The sequence below is a fragment of the Anabas testudineus genome, chromosome 2 (assembly GCF_900324465.2).
Source record: "Anabas testudineus chromosome 2, fAnaTes1.2, whole genome shotgun sequence".
In the NCBI taxonomy this organism is placed as follows: Eukaryota; Metazoa; Chordata; class Actinopteri; order Anabantiformes; family Anabantidae; genus Anabas; species Anabas testudineus.
The window spans coordinates 31,644,345-31,666,014 of NC_046611.1; the positions used below are offsets into that span (position 1 = coordinate 31,644,345).

Below are 21,670 nucleotides of genomic sequence, written 5' to 3' on the forward strand. Positions count from 1 at the left end.
AGGTCGTCTTCTTCTTCTTCGTCGTCTTCTTCTTCTCCTTTGACGTTACAAAGCATCCATGGTATCAAGATGCGTGTCGTTGTAGGGCCACCTGCTGGCTGTAGTTAGGTCCTGCATGTCTGCTTGCTCACACCCAGTGTACTTTACCTCATCAGATCCATGCATCAAAAGCTTCAGCTTTACTCCACATTATTTGATGTATATAAGTTGATCATTGACTAATTTGTCAGAATTTCACACCACTTAACTAGGGAAATAATAACATAATTATAGTCTAAATGCCATTGTTACCTCAAGAGTAAAATAACACATTTTGTGTGCATAGCTCATGTGACTGTTCGAACCTGTGCCTTTTAACTGGCAGGCGTTACCGTCAATGAGAAACATGTTTGTTTTATCCTTGTAAAATGTAGGCTATAACTGACACAGACACATTACATTTACAGTGGCAAGAAAAAGTATGTGAACCTTTTGGAATGTTTGTGGTTTTCTGCATTAAATCTCATAAAGATGTGACCTGATCTTCATTTACTCTACTTTTTCTACTTGCACTTTGAGGTTTTATGGTTGATTTCAATAAATACATAAGAGATCAGAATTTTAGTGTGCCAAATATTAGGTACATATATTTGTTAAAACACTTGACTTCAATGAAGATCAGATACTGTTTTATGAGAAATTAATGCAGAAAACCATTAAATTCCAAAAAGTTCACATACTCCACCTACTATTTTATACTGGCCATTAATAGACTAATGTGCTTTACTCCACACTATGAAATAGACTGATAACAATGGAAAAAAATCTACAGTATATATTAGACTAACATACAATTAAAAAAAACATTGACTGTTGCATAACACAATGTGGGAAACAGATTATTCTTACATTTGTTTTTATTTTTGGTCTCTTTAGAATACAAAACAAGAACCAAAATCACAAAAATAACAATTACAAAACAGATTATTAACTGAGATGACTGAGGCAACACAGAAAAGCATGTCTGAAACAGATACTGGTGGGTTAGTTTGGAACCTTGAGGTAAAACAGCGAGCAATGTCAAAAGGTCCGATACAGTTAGGAACTGGGTTGAATTAGTGCCTTCATTCAGTAGTGCTATTCACTAATGGAGTAGAACTCGATCATGTTTTTCCAACATGTCCACAGTTAGCAGTGATTTCATGATGTAGTGCTTCAGACCTACTTAATGACAAACTGATTATTGTTCAAAATGTGAAACGTGGTACTGTGTGGCACCATTTTTAATGGTTTTTATTTTAGTCCTCTTTCACACACACACTCACTCACTCTCTCTCACACACACACACACACACACACAATGCTGTTCCTGCTAATTCACCCTCATCACATGGGGTGCAAGTGATTTTCAACAACTTTCAAATTAAAACACTGAAATGATAAAGGGTTGGAATGGCGACACTCAGAGGCTCAAACCCAAAGAGCCAACTTTTTCCTAAAAATACAAAAAATGATAACAAATAATTCATATGCTGCAAGAAATGCTGAAAGAAAGGATAAAAACCTAGCGTCACTTACCAAAACACAAAGCAGTGAAAATAGTACTGTTTAGTTAGTCTGCACTGTATCGTGCATGTATATTTTTGCATGTACAAACTTTTTTTTGTCTTCTTTCACATTTAAGACATGGTCACTGGTGATTCAGCATTGCAGATTATTACTTTTTTTTTTTTTTTTTTTTTTACTTCCTTTGGATGTGTGCCTTTTCTTGATTTTGCATCTGTCACAGCAGGTAGATTGAGCTAGCATTACTTCATATATCTATATATACACATGCATTCAACATCATATGTGTCCTCCTAAATAATAATAAAAAAAAAGAAATAATCTCCCTTTTCTCCATGTAAGACTTTAAGCTATAAAAACCTGCATGACGGTCCACAAAAAGAGTTTGCATGGAGGCTTTGCTGTTTTATGTGAGATATGCAGCAGGCTGTCGAGGTGCTGGCGCTGGGGGTGACTGATGTGGGATGCAGCCTTAATCCATTAGGAAGGGGTGATGGGGATGGGCCTATTCTCCGCCCCCTCTCTCTTTGAATGGGCCTCTATGTAGTTGGGTTTTAGATTCACATTATGCTGGAAGAAGAGTAACTGGTGGCAGACACTGACAGGGCAGCTCCTCACCAATAGCAAAAAACACTGGAGTAGAGTGTGAATGCATATCTACTGTCTTGTGACCTGCAGAGAGAACAGCACATAGAAGCACAACATTTAGATCAGGATATGCCTTTAGTGAGCTGTCTGAGCTGTTACCTAACGGTGTCCATGTGTCATACTCACGCTGCCCTACTCTTCACCACTGTGGGGGAACATAGCTGTAACTGGGTGTGCCAGGAGGCCGGTAAGTAGCCATCGTGACTGGGTGGGGGGCAACAGGAGCTGGTGATGGAGTTGTCAACAAGGTTCCTAATAAGCAGAAGGAACACCGTAATATTAACTGATTAATATAATAAATCAAGCCTTTCTTTTTGATGTACAGTGAATTAATTAGATGTTTGTGTCTGGCCATTTACATGAACCATAGCTCAATAAAACACCCTAATAAAAAACTTGTACAGTAAAGACTAATATCTAACAGGCCATTGACCAAATATGAATCATCATCCAAATATGAATTTCGTAGACATGTTCAACCAGGAGATCTGCAAAAGAACAATCATCAGGCATAAATAATCTATAATCCACATAAAGTGCTGTAAAGTGACAGAATTCTTTTTAATATATAGGTTTTCTATAGCAGAAACATCACATACTACTAAAGGTCAATCTTCAAGTCCACGTCTGTTTCCCAGAAATAATTTACCTAAAATTCAGTCTTGCAGTAAATAAAGTGAATATTTCATCTCTAACAGGAAAGTCCATTAAAGTGTCTCGCCTGTCACCATCAGTTTGGCTGATTTAGCCGCAAACACTAGGTAAACCTTAATAAAACAGAAAACATAAAACACTGTAGCTCACCAGCTGACATGGCCATGGTGGTGCCAGCTACCATCCCCATGGCAACCCCATTGGGGCGGGGAGGCGGGATGGGCGGGGCATACATTGCTGCAGGCATCCCATTCGGCTGGACCACCGTCGTGTGATGAATAACATGAGGTGGTGCAGCATACAGTGGCTGTGTGTAGTAAGCACCTTGCTGTTGTGAAGGTATTAAAGCCTGGATTACAGAAGAACACTAAGAATGTTAGAGCCAACAAAAAACAAAGTAGAAATGATTATTATTATTTTAAATTTTCAGTCATCCTCTCAACACATGTACTAACCTGTGCATAGGGGTTTTGTTGGGGGTAGGTGCTCCTGACAGGGTAAACAGCAGCAGAGTAGGGGTTGGGTGAGGTGGAGTATGGTGGGACAGTCCCTGTGTTGGGAGAGCAGGACATTTTGAAAGGAGTGCCTGGAGCATAGCCTGGAGCGAAAGCAGGAGGGAGACCTTTCACATTAGTGAGCTGGTTTTCAAATGAGGGCACAGATAAGGTTCAAATACTTTTGCAACAAACATAATTAGGACTAGGTAACTGTATAAATTAAATAAAGAATATTGTGTAATTTTTTTGTCTCATTTGTTTAATTTATCTAGTTTCATAACTTGTACAAAACTCACATTTTAAGTGGAAATAAAGAAAATTCTAAAGGGTTTGCCAAATATACATCTGTCAATATGACAACTCTCTGCTCACTGAAACTTAGAGCTTGTAACTCAAACAAAGTGTCTGCCTCCACACCCACGCAGCAGCAAGACATTAAGCGCCCACTTGTATGACAGATTTCAGGTCATTTGTCAGCAGGTGGAGGTTAATCAGAGCTGACTGGTGCACACACGGGGTACAGATATCCTATCACTCCCACTGAAACAAATATTGTACATCTCACAAAGATGACCAAATGAGTCTGTGTGTACTGCTACACAACAACTCCCCACGTGACATTGTTTCTGAAACACAGGGAGAATATGTATTTGCCAACTCATCTTTGAACTTGTGGGTGTTTTGAAACATCTTTAGTGGTTCCCACCTAACTCAATCTAATTGTGAAATTCTTTCTTATGGTATTCTTACAGATAATTTACATGAGGTCTCTGAAACATAAAGGCTCAATTTGATCATTTTAAATGAAGCATGATGGTAAATGAACCATGTGCAAACTCCAATGGGTTTTAAGAGATTATCCTCCTTACCACTGGGGAACGCTGGGTTTCCTCCTGCATAGACACTGGGAGTGTATGCCGGAGCAGCTGTTGCATAGCCAACAGGGAATCCAGCTGCAAAACAAACAAACAAAAAAAAAAACAACAAAAAGTCAGTAGGTGTCATTTTTCTTGATTTTAGATTTATTTTATTTTTATTTTTTATAAAAAAGCTTAAATGTGTCTGGAGCATAATACGCAGACACAATATTTACCTGGGTAGCCTATACCCTTAGTATTGGTAAAGGGGACCCCTGTTGGTGCAGGGCTGTATACAGGATTCATTGTGATTACCTACTCAGATACTGCAATGAAAGAAGAACAGACCACATGAATTACATCAAACTATTTCAAGGCAAGGCAGAATCACGTTTGTGTTCTTTGATTCAGCAGGCTACTAAAAAGTTCCCTGTTCAGAGACAATACACCAAACAATGCTAAATACTTTAAACACACCATCCCACTACACTTCCAAATCCTTCTTATCAATCTCATTGCTTGTCTTTTTCCATCCATTCAAGTTCTAACATATGTCAGCTGAAAACAGTTCATTAAACACCTCTAGTTCAAATGCCATCTTCATCAATCATGCACGATGAACTACTAGATCTAGTTGGTGAAAGAATTAAATATTATACAGTTCTTACATATCACTGATCACATTGGTAACAACAATATATTGGAAATATAATGTAACAATCTGGCATGGAGAGCAGTGAAAACTGACAGCGGCTTTTATGGATGATCACAACACATGAACACATTACAATATGTGCTCCCCACACATATACATGTGAACTCATGTCAACTTATAGTAGTCTCATCTTTAACATAATTTCAATAGTGTAAGAGCAATATGAGGTATGGGCCATTTCATTCCATACACTTGCATTTCCAACATGTTGAGTTCAGGTACCAGAGGAAACCCCGACTTCAGCTCCACATGACGCTCATTAGTACAAACACGCTCACATGTGCTGCCCCCTAGCGTTGCACCAACTACCATTACATCACTGTACAAGTCTGCTCATTCAAGGGAAATCTGAACAGTGAATCAAACGTACTGTACCGTACCTGTAATGTTTCGTGTCATTTTAAAATGCAATGACTTCTAAAGGAGCGAGAACATTCATGTCGATGTCTACTAAACGGCGCATTAGCTAATTCATGCAGCTAGGTTTGACTTTTTATGAAAACCACATGGCAGAATATCGCTTGTTCGTTATAACCGATTGTTTTGTATGTACAAAGTCAATATTTAGCGAAACTGATATTATTTCGCAGTTTCGAGTCCAGGGTGACGTCTAGAGGTGTCTTGTTTTGTCCAGCAAACAGAGCCCATTCAGTTTCTCTGCCATGTGTGACCAAGAAAAGCATGAATTCCTTTTAGCTGCATTAAGATTTTAGCCACGATGCTATTCGTTTGCTTCTTTAACACAGTGGACGACAGCAGTGAAGAATGTTTTATGAGGGTGCTGCGTGCAAGTTTGTTTCCGCTGTATTCTGATTACTACAAACGACTCAATCCGTTTGCTAGTTTCAAATTGATACTATCAGGATGAAGCCTCTGGTGTGTATCATGCCGTTTTCAAGGTGGTACCAGCGCAAACACAATAAAAAAAATATAACAACACGCCGTTGTAAAACGAACTAGAAAACAAGCCACTGCTAACAACTGCTACACATGCAGCTAGAGTTGCAACCGACCGATAACACGGCAGCCTAAATAATATTTCTTCTTAGAGATGACGTTATGTTGCAAAAAAATAAAGATGGCACCTGTAAGTACAAGAATTTTAAGGGTGAACGTTGCGGGGCTTTGTCTCACCAGCTAGCTTAGCTCACAAGCGTCGTTAGCGGCACAGCCTGCCGTTAGCTGACCGTGTTTATCGCCGCAGCTCGGTTCCGATGTCCAGACTGACCTGCTGAGCACCTGTCTGACCGCGATCAACCACCGGCCTGTTCCCGGACAGCACACACACACAGAGGGGGACAGCTCGTCAGCAGGCCGCATAGCACAGGACGCAGCTCTTATCCTACAGCACCACCTGTCCCAACAGCACACATAACAGACAAACCTTATGTACATAACGAGCAACTCTAACTTACTGTTAACGCTTGTGACCGTCCTATGGCCTCTGCTGTTAAATCAAGTGAAGCTAGCTGATGTTTTGCTCCCAGATGCTTTGCTGAACTCTTTTGAGCCGCCCGCGTCACTTCCGAGTAGTGTCACGTGGTCTACCAATAACAAATATTACACTTCACTCGGACACCCGTTTTCCTCTTTTATATATATATATAAAATAACAGTAAATTGAAAAAAAAAGTGTTCGCCCTTTATGCATTCAACACACGTTTTAAAATTTAAATACATGCACAACCTGTAAGTCGTTAATAAATCAAAACAAAAGACGTCAACATAAGGCCTACTTACTAGTCAACACTTCGTAATCGCCTCACAATTTAACGATTTCTTTTTGTATTGTGCTGGTTTTGCCACGTTGTCGTTACTTTGGCACTAACACAATATAATGTTCAATATCCCACCACTGCGAGAGAGAGTAGCAACTCTCAGCTCATTAGCATGTCCGCTCTGCGGTCCTTGCAGGAAGTAAAATATATTTGACTCGATCAGCCGTTTCTCTGTACGTGACAACGCGCCAACACTTATTTAAACTCATTTTTCATAATCATCTGAGGAAACCATATTTTTTTTTTAAATGACTCTCTTCGTTTTTTCGACCTCAATGCTATAAGTGCGTTTGCTTCTCTAGGACCTTGACGCATCGCCTCCATTCAGCCATTGAACGGGGAAGAGTAGGGTCTGTGCTGTTGTGGTTTTACTGTGACCTGTGTGGGGGCTTCTAGGTAAAATGGTGCTGTTTCGCTCATATTAGGAATCATTCTTCGGTGTAAGGTGAAACTGTTCGGTCGGCTGGCGTCGTCGGTGAAGAGCAGGGCTATAATGTCCGGAGCGGCCGGTGGGGGAGGCTCCTCCTGTCTGGGCGCAGCAGCGGCAGCCAGTTGCAGCTCCGCCGGCTCTCCCTACGCTGCTTCAGCCGGAGGAGGCGCAGGGGTGGCCGGGAGGCTGAAAGCTCGGGTGCTGGAGCATATTTTCTCCTATCTGGAGCTGTCTGACTTGATGCGGTGTTCGCTGGTGTGCCGGCACTGGAACAACATCCTGGCGGATGAAAACAGCGAGGTGTGGCGCAGCCTCAGCACTCGGACTCTGAGCGACGAGGCTGTGCGCTCTGACATCCTGTGCAACCTGGCTACCTACAAAGGCAAAGTAGGTTCACCAACATCACGCTGGTGTCACTTGCTGGGGGGAACCGTGGTTGTGGACGAACTCCCATTCAAAATGTCTGCTTATTTAGTGCTACCTTTGCTCCGCAAACACGTTCGTGCATCGTGACTGATAATGCAGTAAATTACACAACATGATCAGGATGAATTCACGAGCTGCGCTGTCGTGTGTCAGATGAGACGCTGTCTTTAATAAACAAACCCACAAGCTGAAAACAGGAATGAAATGACCGGATTCTTAAAGTCAGTTTGGTTCTTTTGAGACCCACCATACTGGGGATGACCTGGAACTGGCTAAACCAGTAGATATTTTGGTATTAGTGACCCACACCAGACAGTTGACCCCTGTTTAATCACAGGGACCAGCAGTGAGGTATTTGGTAAGAGTTGTTGTTTATTAGCTGTGTACTTCATATACAGGGAGATAAAAGAAAGGGAACCTACTATGCAAGGAATGCCACTGTAGGAATATTTTCAAAATCTTAAGTTACTTTCTTGAGAGATCGTGGAGTTAAAGATCACAGTATGATTGTAAAACGAATTATAAAACACCTGACAGGCGTTGTGTGCTCCAAAGCCCTGATTGGGGAAACACACTGTGCCCTCCATGATGGAAATGCTTAAGTCTGATCTTGTCTATGCAGTAATCCATATTTGATTGCACATGTTTCCACATATTTAGAATTGGAACAAAATGCCAATGATTCTGTTGACAATAACTGCTGTAAATAACTCACCACTTTCTGTCATCCACAGCTCAAGGCCTTTCAACATGCCCTGAGCTCCCATGACTGCTCCCGGAATGTCTATGTGAAGAAGAATGGCTTCACCCTGCACCGCAACCCCATCGCCCAGAGCACAGATGGTGCACGAGGCAAGATTGGCTTTTCAGAAGGGCGTCACGCTTGGGAGATCTGGTGGGAAGGCCCTCTAGGCACTGTAGCAGTGATAGGCATCGCTACGAAGCGGGCAGCGATGCAGTGCCAGGGATACGTGGCCCTGCTGGGTAGTGATGACCAGAGCTGGGGCTGGAACCTGGTGGACAACAACCTACTTCATAATGGAGAGGTTAATGGAAATTTCCCCCAGTGTAATAATGCACCCAAATATCAGGTGGGAGCTGTGTTTTATTTGTCATCAGATGATAAGTTAGGTCAGTCTAAAATAATATATTTGCTGTTGGCATTTGTGTAATCCACCACTGACATGTAATCATGTTTGTCCACAGATTGGAGAGAGAATACGGGTGATTCTAGACATGGATGACAAGACATTATCCTTTGAGAGGGGGTTTGAGTTTCTTGGAGTAGCATTTCGTGGATTGCCCAAAGTCTGCCTATTTCCTGCTGTGTCTGCAGTATATGGCAACACTGAAGTCACAATGGTGTACCTGGGAAAACCTCTGGACGGCTAGAAACAGAACAACCCGTACCACCATTTAAGCTAAAAAGCCACCGGTGAGCACAGGACTCTTTCTGTTGGCCAACCATTATTTTTTGCACTGTGTCAAAAGGTTGCTGGAGGCTAAGTGGCCATGTTTCTTCCAAGCAGAATAACTCTACTCACATACACAAAGAGAACTGTTGGCATTTCTACTACAGCTCAACGTGAACCCGGAGTCAGCTTCAGACTGGACAAACTACAAGGAAAGGAAAAGGCCATGTGTACGGACTCAACATAAACATGTTTCTGTATCAACGTGGACGTGTCCACTTTTACAGTTTTGCTGCTGGACTGTTTTATTTACAGGACAGGGGAACAGAATTTGATATAGTTCAGGCCAACAGTGCTGAAGACTTACTTAAGATTTTATGTCTGCTTCAATGAGGCCAAACCTATTCTAAACGATGGCAAATACTTTAAAAAACATTTTATTAAGTGAAACAGTAGTTGTTATGAATTGCTATCTGTTGTATGAGTTAATAGAAACAGCTACTGGATTAACACAGTTGAACTATAATCAATGACTGGATTATAATGGTTTTATGCCAAATCAATGTGATCTAATGTTATATTTTGATATAGAGGACGTGCAGACCTGCTGTCATGCATGCGTATAGTTACTGGGGTATGTCCTGAAACATCTGCCCTTTTTAATGCTCATCCACTAATGTTGCAAACTATTCCTATATCATGTTAATGTATGTCCCTTTTAATGTGCTACTGTAGTATTACACACTATTTATTTCTTGGTTTTATCTATGGTACTATAGATACTGTATGACTATAAGGCCGGAAAATAAAGTCTACATGGTGCCACTCTTAAGCAGCTCTCATAAGATGCACATTGTCAGTGCCCAGTAAAAAAAAGTGTTTTGAGGGATTTAGCAGCCCTTTTAAGGGTTGGTGTTTTTTGTAGAATTTGCTTATACAACTCAGAGTTCATAGCTCAGACTATGATGGCAAGTCAGCTTGGTCCAGAGGTAGCAGAGAAGAAGAAGAAGGCCCAAATTATGTGTTTCACAGGTTTGTATGTTTTAAAGATTCTTATGTTGGAATACAAAATGTAAGACTTCTCATTCAAGTAAAAAGTTTTACTTTGGCCTCATCTCTTCACAGAACACACGTCCAGTAGCCTTCTGGTTTATCCAGCTCTGTCATGAACACAATTGTTGTTTAGTGCTCCCTTGCTGGTGGACTTATTGACACTGATATTAGCAACTGTAACACAGGCCTTGAAAATGTTTTCCTGGTGTTCCCAGTGGCCTTCTGGACTATTACACACTGTATTGCTGTTGGTGTGATCTTTGTTGGTCTTGTGGAGGGTAACAATGGTGTTGAATGTTCTTCATTTGTATGTTAGACTGGAGTCCAAACTATTTAGATATTGTTTTATGACCCTTTACAGCCTGGTAAAGATCAACAACTTTTTTCTAAGGTCTTTAGACCATGACACACAATCAGACACAAGATCAGACTTTGATAATGAAGACCAAGATTTCTCTTCGTTAAATAAGACAGGACCTCCGAGACTCACTCCTGATTTTGATCTGATTCTAATTTCCCTATCAAATGAGTTGATACACATTGGATATCCTAGGGATATGTTTCACCATAAATTAGTGTGATTTTGTTTTGTTATGTTTAATTTAGTCAGGTTTCCTCTATCTAGGTTTAGTCAGGTTTGTGCTAGACATGATAAAATACTCTCCAATTGTTTCTGAAATATAACTTAACTTAACCTTTGACCTACTCTGTTGATTATTGAGTCCAGGTGAACTTTTGTGCACATTTTAAAGCAAATCCTTCAAGGTGTTCCTGAGATATTGAGTTCACAAGTATGTGCTGGAAAGACGAACATACAAACATAATGCTTTCAGCCACAGCTGTTCCTTGTTTGGAGGTATAAAAACAAATATTCAGTGTATGTAGTAATCTTTTACCTGTAATAACAGAAGTTTAAAAAAGTAATGTGTTGTTTAAAATCTGCAACCCAGTGCGATATGGTAGTTATGTGGTGCATTGCTAGCATATTTTCAGCTGCTTAAGTAACAGTAAACTTATGAATCTATCCAAGCAAAACATTTGTAAAAAATCCTGCCATACACAGAAAGAGATGCATTTTACATTTCAGGTAGCAGCAACATCACTTACAGAATCAGATCACCATGACTCATATCTATGGAGAAAAAAAAAACACAAAGTGCATCACAACACAAAATAACAGGAAGGGACACAACGGACCTTCTGCTGCAGACTGATCTCAGCACCGGATTATTACTTCAAAATATGTCGTGATTGTGTGGGTGCGACCAGTCCTAAGAGCTCACCTGCAAATTTCCTACAGAGCAGTTTGTAGTGTGCTGTTCTGACCCGACTGTTTGTGTCTGTCAGTGCCACTTTCTTCATCTTTGATCATTTTAAACACACTGTCTAATTACCTCCAGACTAACTGCAGTAGGGCAACCTCTCTGTGTACTTTGAAGCACTCTCGAGGCTGAGAACTGCTGGATTTGTAGTACTTATACCTCAACCTGACTCCCACATGTCAATCCGTTCACCTCCTATCATTATGTGAAAGCGACCAGGCAGGGTGGCTATATCTTCAGGGATAAACAAGATTTATGGTGTAAATAGGTTTTTTGTAAATAGCATTGGGAGAATCCCTCAATGCAAATCAAGGTACTTAATTAATCTTCAAGCCAAAACTCTAGCAGACATTTGTGGTCGCTAGAAGATGTATCCTATTGACTTTGATGATTCCTTTGTTGTTCCTCTAGGATAGATTCAAACACACATTTTGGTGTAGATATCTTTGGATTTCTAATATATCCAAACAATATTTTTACTAGTGCCACAATATTTGCAGCATAAAGGATAGTGCTGTTGTACTGGTTGATATTTAAACACGAGGATGTTGAAGTATCTCTGCATCACACAATATATCTTTATATATCTAAGTTTCCTTTAGTGCAATACTACATTCATGTGAAAACAGACACACTGGAACTGTGACTTGAGACTTTCAGAAACCTCAACAATCAGTTTTTCTGAAAGGCATTTACACCCTGTGTCAACAAGAGGGCGGTAATGATCCAAAAAGCTGGACACCACAGAAATGGCTGGTCATGTGCAGCATAAGGTCTCAGGAGAATACAGGTTCTCCCCTTACTGTTATTATAAATGTAGCATTAAGTAAAATTTAGAAAATGCAGTGTGTATTATAACAACAGCCTAAATATTGCAAAACAAAAGTGGTGGAAAAGGACATTTGGACAACATTAAACCTGAGAATCCTTAACTTCCTAGTACTTCTCTTCATGATGGTAGTGAAAGTCTTTCATGCTTTTTATACTGCAATGTATAAGCTCACTCACATCCCCCTCACTCTTGGGAATTTACACCCCAACTGTCACACCACGCTCTCGAGTCTCAAAATAGAATGCATATTTTCATATTGGTCCATATGTTAAAGAGAAATCATGCCCTGAAACAAAGAATAGCTCCCACAATTGGCCTTTCTGCCTACACCTGAGGTCAACAACAGTGACTGGTGTGACAAATGCAAACCAGTAGGACCAGGGCAAAGGTATAATTAGTGATTCAGCCTCTAAATGTTAGTTACATGCATATGTCTTTATGCAATGTATTGAAAAGCAAATACAGCAGGGTGGATGGGGAAGGTGTGATCAGTATCTTGAAGGGCCACTGCATGCTTCTTGCTGCTTGCACATCTATGCACAATTACAAACCTCAACAGTTATGTGGAGCATAATGCACGTCCCCTTTGAAATGTAGAAACTTTGGAGTTTGCAAATGTGCCGCAGGTCCTTGTTGATGATTGGCTCATTGGTTTGAGTGAACCCACGTGCAACTGTTTTCTTCTCCTGCTTTGGAAATGCACTAATAATAAGCTAGAGAACAATTCTTAAAAAACAAAAGAACATCATATCATATAGAACAAAGCGCTACACCACATTTACATAAAGAAACTTAAGAGATTTTAAGCCAGCACCTGTTGTCATTGTTTTGCAGTTAGAGAAGGATATGTAAAACTGAATGCATTAGGTCTGAGGGGTGGGCCAGTTAGAGTGGCAGTATTGGAGCATACAAAATGAGAGGGCAGGAGCTCAACACAGATCATTTTATAATGACTTTTCACTTCATCTAACATGCTCTTCTATACTTACACACAACTGAGTTAATCCGTCAAAATGCAGCAAATATTGTTATTATATAAACCCGTTGCTATCTTAAAACTGAATCAGAAGTGAGAGCTAGAGATGTGTAAAAACAGGAAGGAATCACTAACAAATCAACTCTCCAAGGACGGCACCATCACTTCCTGATTCCTAATTCCCTATTCTTGCACCCATGGGTCACTGCAATGTAGAAACAAGCTCATAAAAGTTTAACCAAAGATGAAATATAGAACTTAAGGTGGACTCATTAGCTGGACACAGAAAGAGACATGCAGTGTTTAGGGAAGGTGATCAGATATTGAAGGACATTGCTCCCTGATATGTGATTTGTGCTGAAAAATGTTCTATCCATTACATATCTTCTTAATGATCTCCCTCTGTCCTGTGTGTATATATATATATATATATATATATATATATGTATGTGTGTGTGTGTGTGTGTATGTGTGTGTGTGTATTCATATACACACAGAGCTGAGTGTCAGTGTGTGTTACTAATGGCTGTTGCAGTGACAGGCCGAAAATCAGGCAGGAAGGGCGTGTGTGTATAGTGGTTTCCTTCTTACTAGGTTGGCTGATCAAAACGAGCAAAGGGTGTGAAGGGTGTGTTCTTGTTAGGTTTTTGTGGTAGCAGCTACCAACCTTAGCTGCCTATACAACAACATTACTGAAGCATTGCGATGAAAAAAAAACTGCACTGCTGGTTGAAAACTGTAGAGCCTGCACTTGCCTTCCTGTGGCCCCAGGCTTGAGAACCACTTTCTGATTGCAGCTTGTCCATGTGACTAGGTTTCCGTTGCCTGCCTGCTTCCGTGAATGTGAGTAGTAAAAAGAGGCATCAGTGTCTGAGTGTGAGCAAAGACAGGCAGCTGAACTTCACACACGAGAACACACTTTGCAACAGCGAGTCAACCAGCGATATGGTCAGAGGACCAACCGTCAGTGGCTTGGGAAATCCACACCTAACCACCAGTGTAAGTAATGCACTAATGTGCACCTAACTAACACTGCAGTATGCACTACAGTCGGAAGAAGCAAAATGAATGCATCATCTAAATTAATGCAGACTTTACAGTAAATGTATTTGGTCTTTCATGTATGTGAGCATGTTCACCTAATTTGAGCAAACTGTAAACCCTGCTAGTGTTGCATGGGATGCCATGCAGATTCTCTTTTTATAACAAATGTCAGCGTGAAAGAGTATTTTTAAAATATGTACATGCTTTGTATGTGGTTTGCAACTGAATGTAGTAATGTGAAACCAGTATTACAGACCATTAAAAACAAAAGAACCACAATAAATCATTATTAATATTCCACAATGCCATTTCAGTTCAGTCATAATGTAGAATTTTTATTGTGATCACTGTAAACATATTCTGTACATTTGCGCAATGCAAATGCATTAATTCAATTGTCCTGACTATAGGCTAGTTTGTGTGCTTCTCTCACAAACAAGCTGTTTACGTCCAGTAACACTCGGAACAGTATTCTGTAAAGTGTTTTTCCGCCTGTGGTTGACTGACCCCAGAACATAGTAAAAAAACTGATTTATTGTTATTTTCTCTGACATACACTAAAATGTAGTTTATTACATTGGCTAGGATAAAGTCTTTCTTTAAACTAAGGTAAGACACAGCAGCAAAGTGACAAGATGTGTGAATCTATCGACGCCTAGAAAAAGCCAAAAAATGTTAATATAAAAGAAAATAAAGTGCAGAATCTCATTTATTTAATGACTTATTTAATAAAGGCAATTATGTGAAGACTAAAAGTGCGTGTGAACCAAAAAGGAACACAGAGGCTCCATATTTAGAATGCGTCACACAGTGGTTTGTGATGAAATTGGGGAAATTTTACCAAAAGTGTCCAGCTGCTGTTCTCAGGATAATAATTATATTATTATATTATATTACATAGAGTTGAAACAAGCTAAGGCAGGACCCAAATAATAAACAAAACAAACAATCAATAATCTGGTGTTAAATAATAGCTATAAAAACAAGTATTAAAAAATGTATATACATTTTACTACAATTCTTTTATCCTCTAGGGTTGTAAGAAAAAAAGAAGAACCAGTCATACGTTTTTTACTAATATTTGACACTGACATTAAAGCTAAGAATACAGCGTTAACCATAAAAACAAATGTTAGACACACGCACAAAAATCTTCACTCACAGTATGAAAATGTTACTAATCCCACACCCATTTGTCAGGCATATGAATATAAACACATTTATGGCCAAATTGATTGAACACATTTTTGTGCATAAAGATATATTATTAAGCACTTACTTGCCAACATTTTATGAGGCCAAGCTGGTTATCACATACAAATTAGAAAACACACATATTCATGAGCTTTAAAGATGTCATTGTTAAAACGTTCAGTGTAAATGTTTGTTAAAGTTGGAAGAGCAAGAGTGTGCCAGTTATCATTCAAAGAATGACTTCTCTCTCCATCTGCCTATTCGTCAACAGTAAGGATGTTAAAATGCCAGTCCACGGGCTCACTCCCACCTTGCTGCGCTTGTTACCCGTTTGGATAATCCTGACACCAGTATCAAGCCATCCACAACAGAGCCGATGTCAGCTGGTAAAATGTCTCTCTTACTGTTTATCTTACTCGCGAGATCTGAGGAATAGTGTACAGTACAATACTTACATATGTGTGTCATTTTAAATTTTAGGTGATAAACTCATCCGTACAGTTTCTTTAAGATATGGTTTTGTTTATTGTCATCATTTCGTCACTCATATACTGAAACTGCACGTGTAAGAATAATCTTGTGAGTAAGATGTGGGAATATCATGCAAAACCCCATGTTGTGTGACCTGCCATTTCCCACCTTGTCTCACTGGCCATAAAGTCTGTCCTAATAGAAAGACAAATATAGAAATTAGAGCCTTGACATGATTCTATATAAAAAAAACGTTAATGTGTTTTCCACACAGAAATCCATGAGTAACCACCAATTTATAAACCCTAACACTAACCCTAAATAAAGCACACCTTTGTGGAACTTAGAATTTAGAAATGTAAATGGTTAAAGAAGAAACGTACATACAGCCCAGAGATAAAGTGTTAAAAAAAAAGCTTTTTTTTTTTTTGCCTTTTATGATAACAACTTTTTAAATAAATTGTTTAGCTGTGACTGTAAAAATGTGCTGTTTAGTACAGTTTTGGACCAGTTCTGTCAACTGAAGGGTAGTGTGTCAAATGATGTCTTGAATAGACGTATGTTGTGATGGCAACAGGATTAGTACACTACTGAAGCTGAAGTGAAGCTAGTCACACAGGTATTTATTTTCTTAAACTAAAGACTAGCCTAGTTGAAATTCTAGCATTGTGAAGCCACTAACTGAAAAGATACCCTTACCAAACAAAATTCAAATTCTGATGCTAGATACAGTGATATGACATGCTTAAACAATGCTTCACAAAATAATAAGATTCAGATTCTCATTCAACTGTGGTGCCTAAAAGAAATCCAATTTAAAAAGGCTAAACAATCACAATCAATCATACAATTACACACAAACCTAAGGTTATGTCCTTTTCTCTGCAGATACAAAGAACAGCACTGTGCAGCAATGGCAAGCTCTCCTCTGTGCCTTCAGGACTACCAGTTAACATAGAGGAGCTTCAGCTCAACTACAATGACATTCAAACACTACAGGAAGACTCTATCCTCCATTACCCCTTACTAAAGACCCTGAGCTTAGCTTGTAACAGTTTAGAGAAAATTGAATCAAACACTTTTCAAGACTCAAAGTTTGTAGAAAGCCTAAATTTGGCAAATAACAATCTTCACATTGGCTACCAAGAAACCAGCTATGCTTTAAAAAAGCTGCCTGGCCTTAGAGCTCTAGATCTTTCTGAGAATAAGCTTGATGATGAAATGGCCGCCACTCTCCTCCAAAATCTGTCGTCCTTAGAGTACCTCAACCTTTCTGGAAATCTACTACAGCGACTTGATGAGATCTCATTCAAGGATCTTCACCAGCTCAAAGAGCTCGACCTGCAGAGGAACATCATGTCCGAGCTCGATGGCGCCTTTGAAAGCAACACCAAACTCCAACGGCTCAACTTGGCCTTCAACAATCTGCCCTGCCTGATGGACTTCCATATGACCCAGCTGGTAGTCCTCAACGTGAGCCACAATTTAATTGAGTGGTTTATCTCCAGACAGGATGTCAACGACACTTTCCAACTAGAGACACTCGATCTGTCAGATAACAGACTACTCTTCTTTCCTTTCTTACCAAACCAGAGTCACTTACGGAACCTTTACCTTTCACACAACACCATTAAGTTCTATGAACACTTGGCGGACAACACCACATTCCCAAATTTGACAACAACTGTCGAGTTTTACAATACGAAGAAGTCCACGAGCAACGTGACTGCTCAGCTGTGGGATGATGGTCTTCACGGTGACATCTCATCCGTAGAGATTTTGGATCTAAGAGGAAACCAAGTGGAGTATTTTCCCCAGGGATTCATTCAGAAAATGTCTTCCTTGTCCAGACTACAAATGTGCACAAACTGCCTGCAAACTTTAAATCTGACTTCTGAACAGTTCTCTGGCAGCTTGTATGAGTTGGACATTAGCAACAACAGGTTGATCCAGATTGTAGCAGACGAAGGTTCGCTGAATGCTCTAAGCAATTTGACATATGTTAACCTGAGCCTGAATAATCTTGAGCAGTTACCCTCAAGGCTCTTTTCCTCGCTGTCAAGCCTCAGGACAGTAGATCTCAGCTATAACAATATTGACATCTGTATTTCCGAAGTAACTGAGATCAGGACAGACACAACCTCGGCTTGTGTGGATTGGAAAAAAGTTGTTTCCCTAAGGCAGCTTTACCTCAAAGGATCCAACATCAAAATCATTCCGTTATCTGCATTCACAGGGTTGTTGCTCACACACTTGGAACTGTCCGACAACCCAGGACTCATTATCCAACAGTCCATACAAGGTCTCAGCAGAACCTTACAGCACCTCGGTTTAGGAAACACTCACATACAAGACTTTGATTTCTCTCATTTCAAAAGTCTAAAGTATTTAAACATTTCAGGGAATTCACTTCCTCATCTTCCCTCTTCACTCCTAAATATTGACCTGAAAGTGCTTGACTTGAGGGACAACAGACTGTCCACTATTAACTCGGGTCAAGCTAATGTATTAGCCCTGAAACTTCACCACGTTTTCCTCACAGGAAATCCATTCAACTGCTGCCAAACGGAGTGGTTCAGGACCTTTGAAGCAGTGAAGACAATCGACGTGGTTGGCAAATCAGACATTGAATGTGAAGATCTTATCCAAACAACACACAGAATGGAGCACTTTCAGTCATTTTTGTGTTCAGAGGAAGGTGGAGAATCTGTATTTTGGTACATTCTGCTTTTTTTACCCATCTGCCTTTTCTTTGTGGGCATTTCAATTATTGTTCTACTCGCCTTCAAGCCCAAAATGCTACAGAAATCTATCAAAAAGAAGTGTTTGAAGTCCACATCTTACTAATTCTTTATATATCCTGAACAAACTGTATTCTGTACAGTACATTGTACAGTAATATAATTGAATGTATGTTGGAAATAAAGTACATTCACTGTAAAACTGTCTACAATAATAAGAGAACAATTCTGGGAGAACTACCTAAACAACAGGAGAGTCAGTTCTTCACATGGCTATGATTTTGTTCATGAAGTGCGGTTCTAAACCAGACCTCAATCGTGATACCCTGATGTAAATATGTGGCTGCATTATTGTGGGACTGTGTGTGTGTAGGGGTGTATGTGTGTGGGGGTGGTGTGTGAGCGTGTGTGCGAACATATGCAGAAGTAATGTGATGCAAGCTGTTGCTATAAGCAGCAGAGGAAACATGAAATTTCCTGTTTTGCTGAGATGTGCAGCAACTGGCCAGTTGTGCATCTCAAAGAGGAGGGGTTTGAGGTTTCCTTCCCATCAGTGAGACTCAGATCGACTCAACACTGACTGAAATTCCAGTGTGTCAGTACTAATGAGAACATACTTGTACTAGTTAATCCATTCTGCTTTGCACTTGTGTAAAGAGCAGCAACAAGTCACTAAATGTAAGCAAAGTTGTACAGATACATTACATTATCGAATGCAGGAGTCTGTCAGCATAGTGTAGGACAAAAGGGAACAACATTTGTCCTGTATCTATGTAGTTGCTCACTAGCGAGAAGGCTGGTAGATCAGTGAGTAGCTGTGCAAAGTGCTGGAGGCCTAACCAGAGAGTAACCAAAATACCACTGTGGTGATGATCAGGGTCATGGCGGTTGGAACATAAAAAGAGAAACCGGCATGAGGCCATGTTAAAGCCTCAAAACACCATAATGTTTTCACCAAATCTTTTACAGTATAAAGTTGTCAATTAGTTGAAATATCCGCTGGTGACTTTAGTTAAAATGGCACAGAGGACGAGTTCTCAGCGTGCAAACAGGATCAAGAAAGTGAAAAAAATACAACCAACTCAGAGAAGTAGTTGACTTGAGATAAGGTTTTTTGTTTTGTTTTCGTGTCTACTGACTACCACTAAATTAACAACGCGTGTGTGAGATGACTCATGCATCAATTCTGGAGTTTTAGTTGGCACCGTGAAACCAGTGTTGGTCTACTTTGATGCGCAGCGTGAGGTTTTCAGTTCATTTCAGGAAATGAAGGTGTGTTAGTAGCTTATTGGAAGCAAGAAATGGGCAAGGAGGGATAAAGTGCTGCCACCGGCACAATGACTTAAGGAGCATGAACAGAAAGAATTGAGAAACACTTGCAGCTGAGCACCAAATCCCCATTTGCGGAAGGTCACTGCTCATATTGTTGACCAAGAGGAATTTCATTTGGCTACTCAGCTGTTTTTGGTCAGATTTCGGAAGACAGCTATGATATAGGTTAGATTTACACAACATGGCAGCCAAACCTTTTTAGTATGGTGTTGATAAGATTGAACAAGCCATATACAGTGGTGGTCAGGGACACAAGTGACCAGAAACATTCTAGATGACTGATAATGACATCCCACCTGTGGTTAGGAGGTCTCTGCTTGCGAACGTAGTATCCAAGTGGCATGGCTGTGTTTTTTCTTTAATTTAGATAAATTATTTTGTTACACACGAATGCAAACGTGAATAGAGAAGTGAAGAGAAACAAGATTAGTTCTGACATTAGGTGTAACAACATGCTTTACACACACTATGTATCTAGAAGTGGTCAAGTTAACATGTGTGCTATAGTCTGCATGATTGTAAATGAGCGCAAACTGCACCTGTGGCTGGTGGGAAAGTTATTTTATTCAGTCACTGTGCTAAAATAAATGTCAGGGTAGAACTAAAAACGACATGGCTAAAAAAAAAAAAAATACCCAGCCTTCTTGGCAGTGATGAAATTTTGTTGACGAACTGATAATTTTGTGGCTGACTTTTACAGTGCGACTGCAAGTCTTTAACAATCAGATAAGCAACGGTACCTAACTTCAGGTTATCGGCTTTTTCTCAGTCCGTTTTTTTCTTGATAACAGCTGAAAAAACAAAAAAAAAGCTTTCTTGCACTCGACCTCATTTTTTGCTCGACCAAGGCTACAGAGTCACCGCTGCTGTAGTGGTGATCCTGCAGCCTTGGTCAAGAGAGGTGAGGATACATTGCTGTTCCACTGCATAAAGTAAACTGTGAGCAGGCCTAAAATGGCAGATGTCAACAAGTGTTTTCTGTTTTGTGTGCAACACACGAAAGAAAATAAGGACTGATGAAAGAGGAACTGTTTTTTTTTTTCGGGCATGCTATTGCCCATCTGATGTGTGAATTGTTTGAGGCTTACTTTATCTAACCACGTGGTGTTATTCTTAGACAGATAAAGACGTGCAAGATTAGAAAAGTTGTCACAACACAAAATACTGTTCAACTGAAAAGTTACGTTCGGCTGCTGTGGTTTCATGGGGACCAGTGTTAGCCAAAGTGTTGATGACATGATTATCCATTTATTATCCTACACCTAAGACATATGGAGACTTGGTTTTGTCTCTTGGCCTTTTAAGCTTCATAGTTTTACTTTAAACTCACAAAAACTCCTTTCTAACTGTAACACAGGGCGCTTTAAGTCAGTGTTCAACAGATAATGTGTCTGAAGTGTTGATAGGCGACACATACTAAAAAAAAGACTTGGTCCCATGTAAAGTGGTGTACAGGCAGCTTCTTAGTAAGTCGACAGTTTGCAAAACTCCACTTCCTCTTAACCCTTCCTGCTCTTAGGCAAGGACAACGTGCTTGGCAGAGGACTTACTGAGCATTTCTTATCAGTTGTTAATTTTCTTGCTAAAGGTCTCAGAATTAAATGCAAAAACAGAATTTAACTAGAGGCTTTAAAGCTGTGGTACCCATGCTGTTTTGAACAAAGACATTTAATCAAACTAGGTCAGTGATCGGAGGGATTTTCTGCAGATTTGTATGTTTTTAGGTCCACAGCTGCTGGCTAT

At 39.9% G+C, this 21,670-nt stretch overlaps 3 protein-coding genes across 5 annotated transcripts; 2 read left to right on the top strand and 1 right to left on the bottom strand.

Moving 5' to 3' along the window:
• Positions 1-1,700: 1,700 nt before the first annotated feature.
• fam168b (family with sequence similarity 168 member B) lies at positions 1,701-6,451 on the bottom strand. 3 transcript variants are annotated; one of them, XM_026363101.1, is made up of 7 exons: positions 6,332-6,451; positions 4,438-4,527; positions 4,214-4,297; positions 3,303-3,397; positions 2,998-3,196; positions 2,320-2,445; positions 1,701-2,217 (listed from the first exon to the last, which is right to left on the bottom strand). In XM_026363101.1, exons 2-6 carry the CDS (start codon positions 4,505-4,507, stop codon positions 2,333-2,335), a joined length of 561 nt encoding a protein of 186 aa, XP_026218886.1. In that variant the 5' UTR covers positions 4,508-4,527; positions 6,332-6,451; the 3' UTR covers positions 1,701-2,217; positions 2,320-2,332. The 3 variants fall into 3 exon arrangements, with proteins under 3 accessions (XP_026218886.1, XP_026218884.1, XP_026218885.1); XM_026363099.1 differs by having other exon boundaries at positions 3,303-3,445; positions 6,332-6,450; XM_026363100.1 differs by lacking the exon at positions 6,332-6,451 and adding an exon at positions 6,051-6,296 and having other exon boundaries at positions 3,303-3,445.
• Positions 6,452-6,672: 221 nt separating this feature from the next.
• fbxo45 (F-box protein 45) lies at positions 6,673-10,706 on the top strand. Its single transcript, XM_026363098.1, has 3 exons — positions 6,673-7,511; positions 8,285-8,641; positions 8,757-10,706. The coding sequence occupies exons 1-3, from the start codon at positions 7,188-7,190 to the stop codon at positions 8,940-8,942; spliced, it is 867 nt and encodes a 288-aa protein (XP_026218883.1). The 5' UTR covers positions 6,673-7,187; the 3' UTR covers positions 8,943-10,706.
• A 3,069-nt stretch (positions 10,707-13,775) lies between these two features.
• On the top strand, positions 13,776-18,797 carry nrros (negative regulator of reactive oxygen species). The gene is made up of 3 exons (XM_026364047.1): positions 13,776-14,144; positions 15,655-15,769; positions 16,743-18,797. Exons 2-3 carry the CDS (start codon positions 15,668-15,670, stop codon positions 18,699-18,701), a joined length of 2,061 nt encoding a protein of 686 aa, XP_026219832.1. The 5' UTR covers positions 13,776-14,144; positions 15,655-15,667; the 3' UTR covers positions 18,702-18,797.
• The last annotated feature ends 2,873 nt before the right edge of the window (positions 18,798-21,670 follow it).

What these genes read in the sequence shown, in the direction of transcription:
- fam168b (XM_026363099.1), bottom strand. Translation starts at nt 4,507, where the DNA reads ATGAATCCTGTATACAGCCCTGCACCAACAGGGGTCCCCTTTACCAAT. An exon ending in TAAGGGTATAGGCTACCCAG is followed by an intron (nt 4,298 to 4,437) that starts GTAAATATTGTG and finishes TTTGTTTTGCAG; the next exon opens with CTGGATTCCCTGTTGGCTAT. An exon ending in AACAAAACCCCTATGCACAG is followed by an intron (nt 3,197 to 3,302) that starts GTTAGTACATGT and finishes TCTGTAATCCAG; the next exon opens with GCTTTAATACCTTCACAACA.
- fbxo45 (XM_026363098.1), top strand. Translation starts at nt 7,188, where the DNA reads ATGTCCGGAGCGGCCGGTGGGGGAGGCTCCTCCTGTCTGGGCGCAGCA. An exon ending in TGGCTACCTACAAAGGCAAA is followed by an intron (nt 7,512 to 8,284) that starts GTAGGTTCACCA and finishes TGTCATCCACAG; the next exon opens with CTCAAGGCCTTTCAACATGC. An exon ending in ATAATGCACCCAAATATCAG is followed by an intron (nt 8,642 to 8,756) that starts GTGGGAGCTGTG and finishes GTTTGTCCACAG; the next exon opens with ATTGGAGAGAGAATACGGGT.
- nrros (XM_026364047.1), top strand. Translation starts at nt 15,668, where the DNA reads ATGCCAGTCCACGGGCTCACTCCCACCTTGCTGCGCTTGTTACCCGTT. An exon ending in AACAGAGCCGATGTCAGCTG is followed by an intron (nt 15,770 to 16,742) that starts GTAAAATGTCTC and finishes TTTTCTCTGCAG; the next exon opens with ATACAAAGAACAGCACTGTG.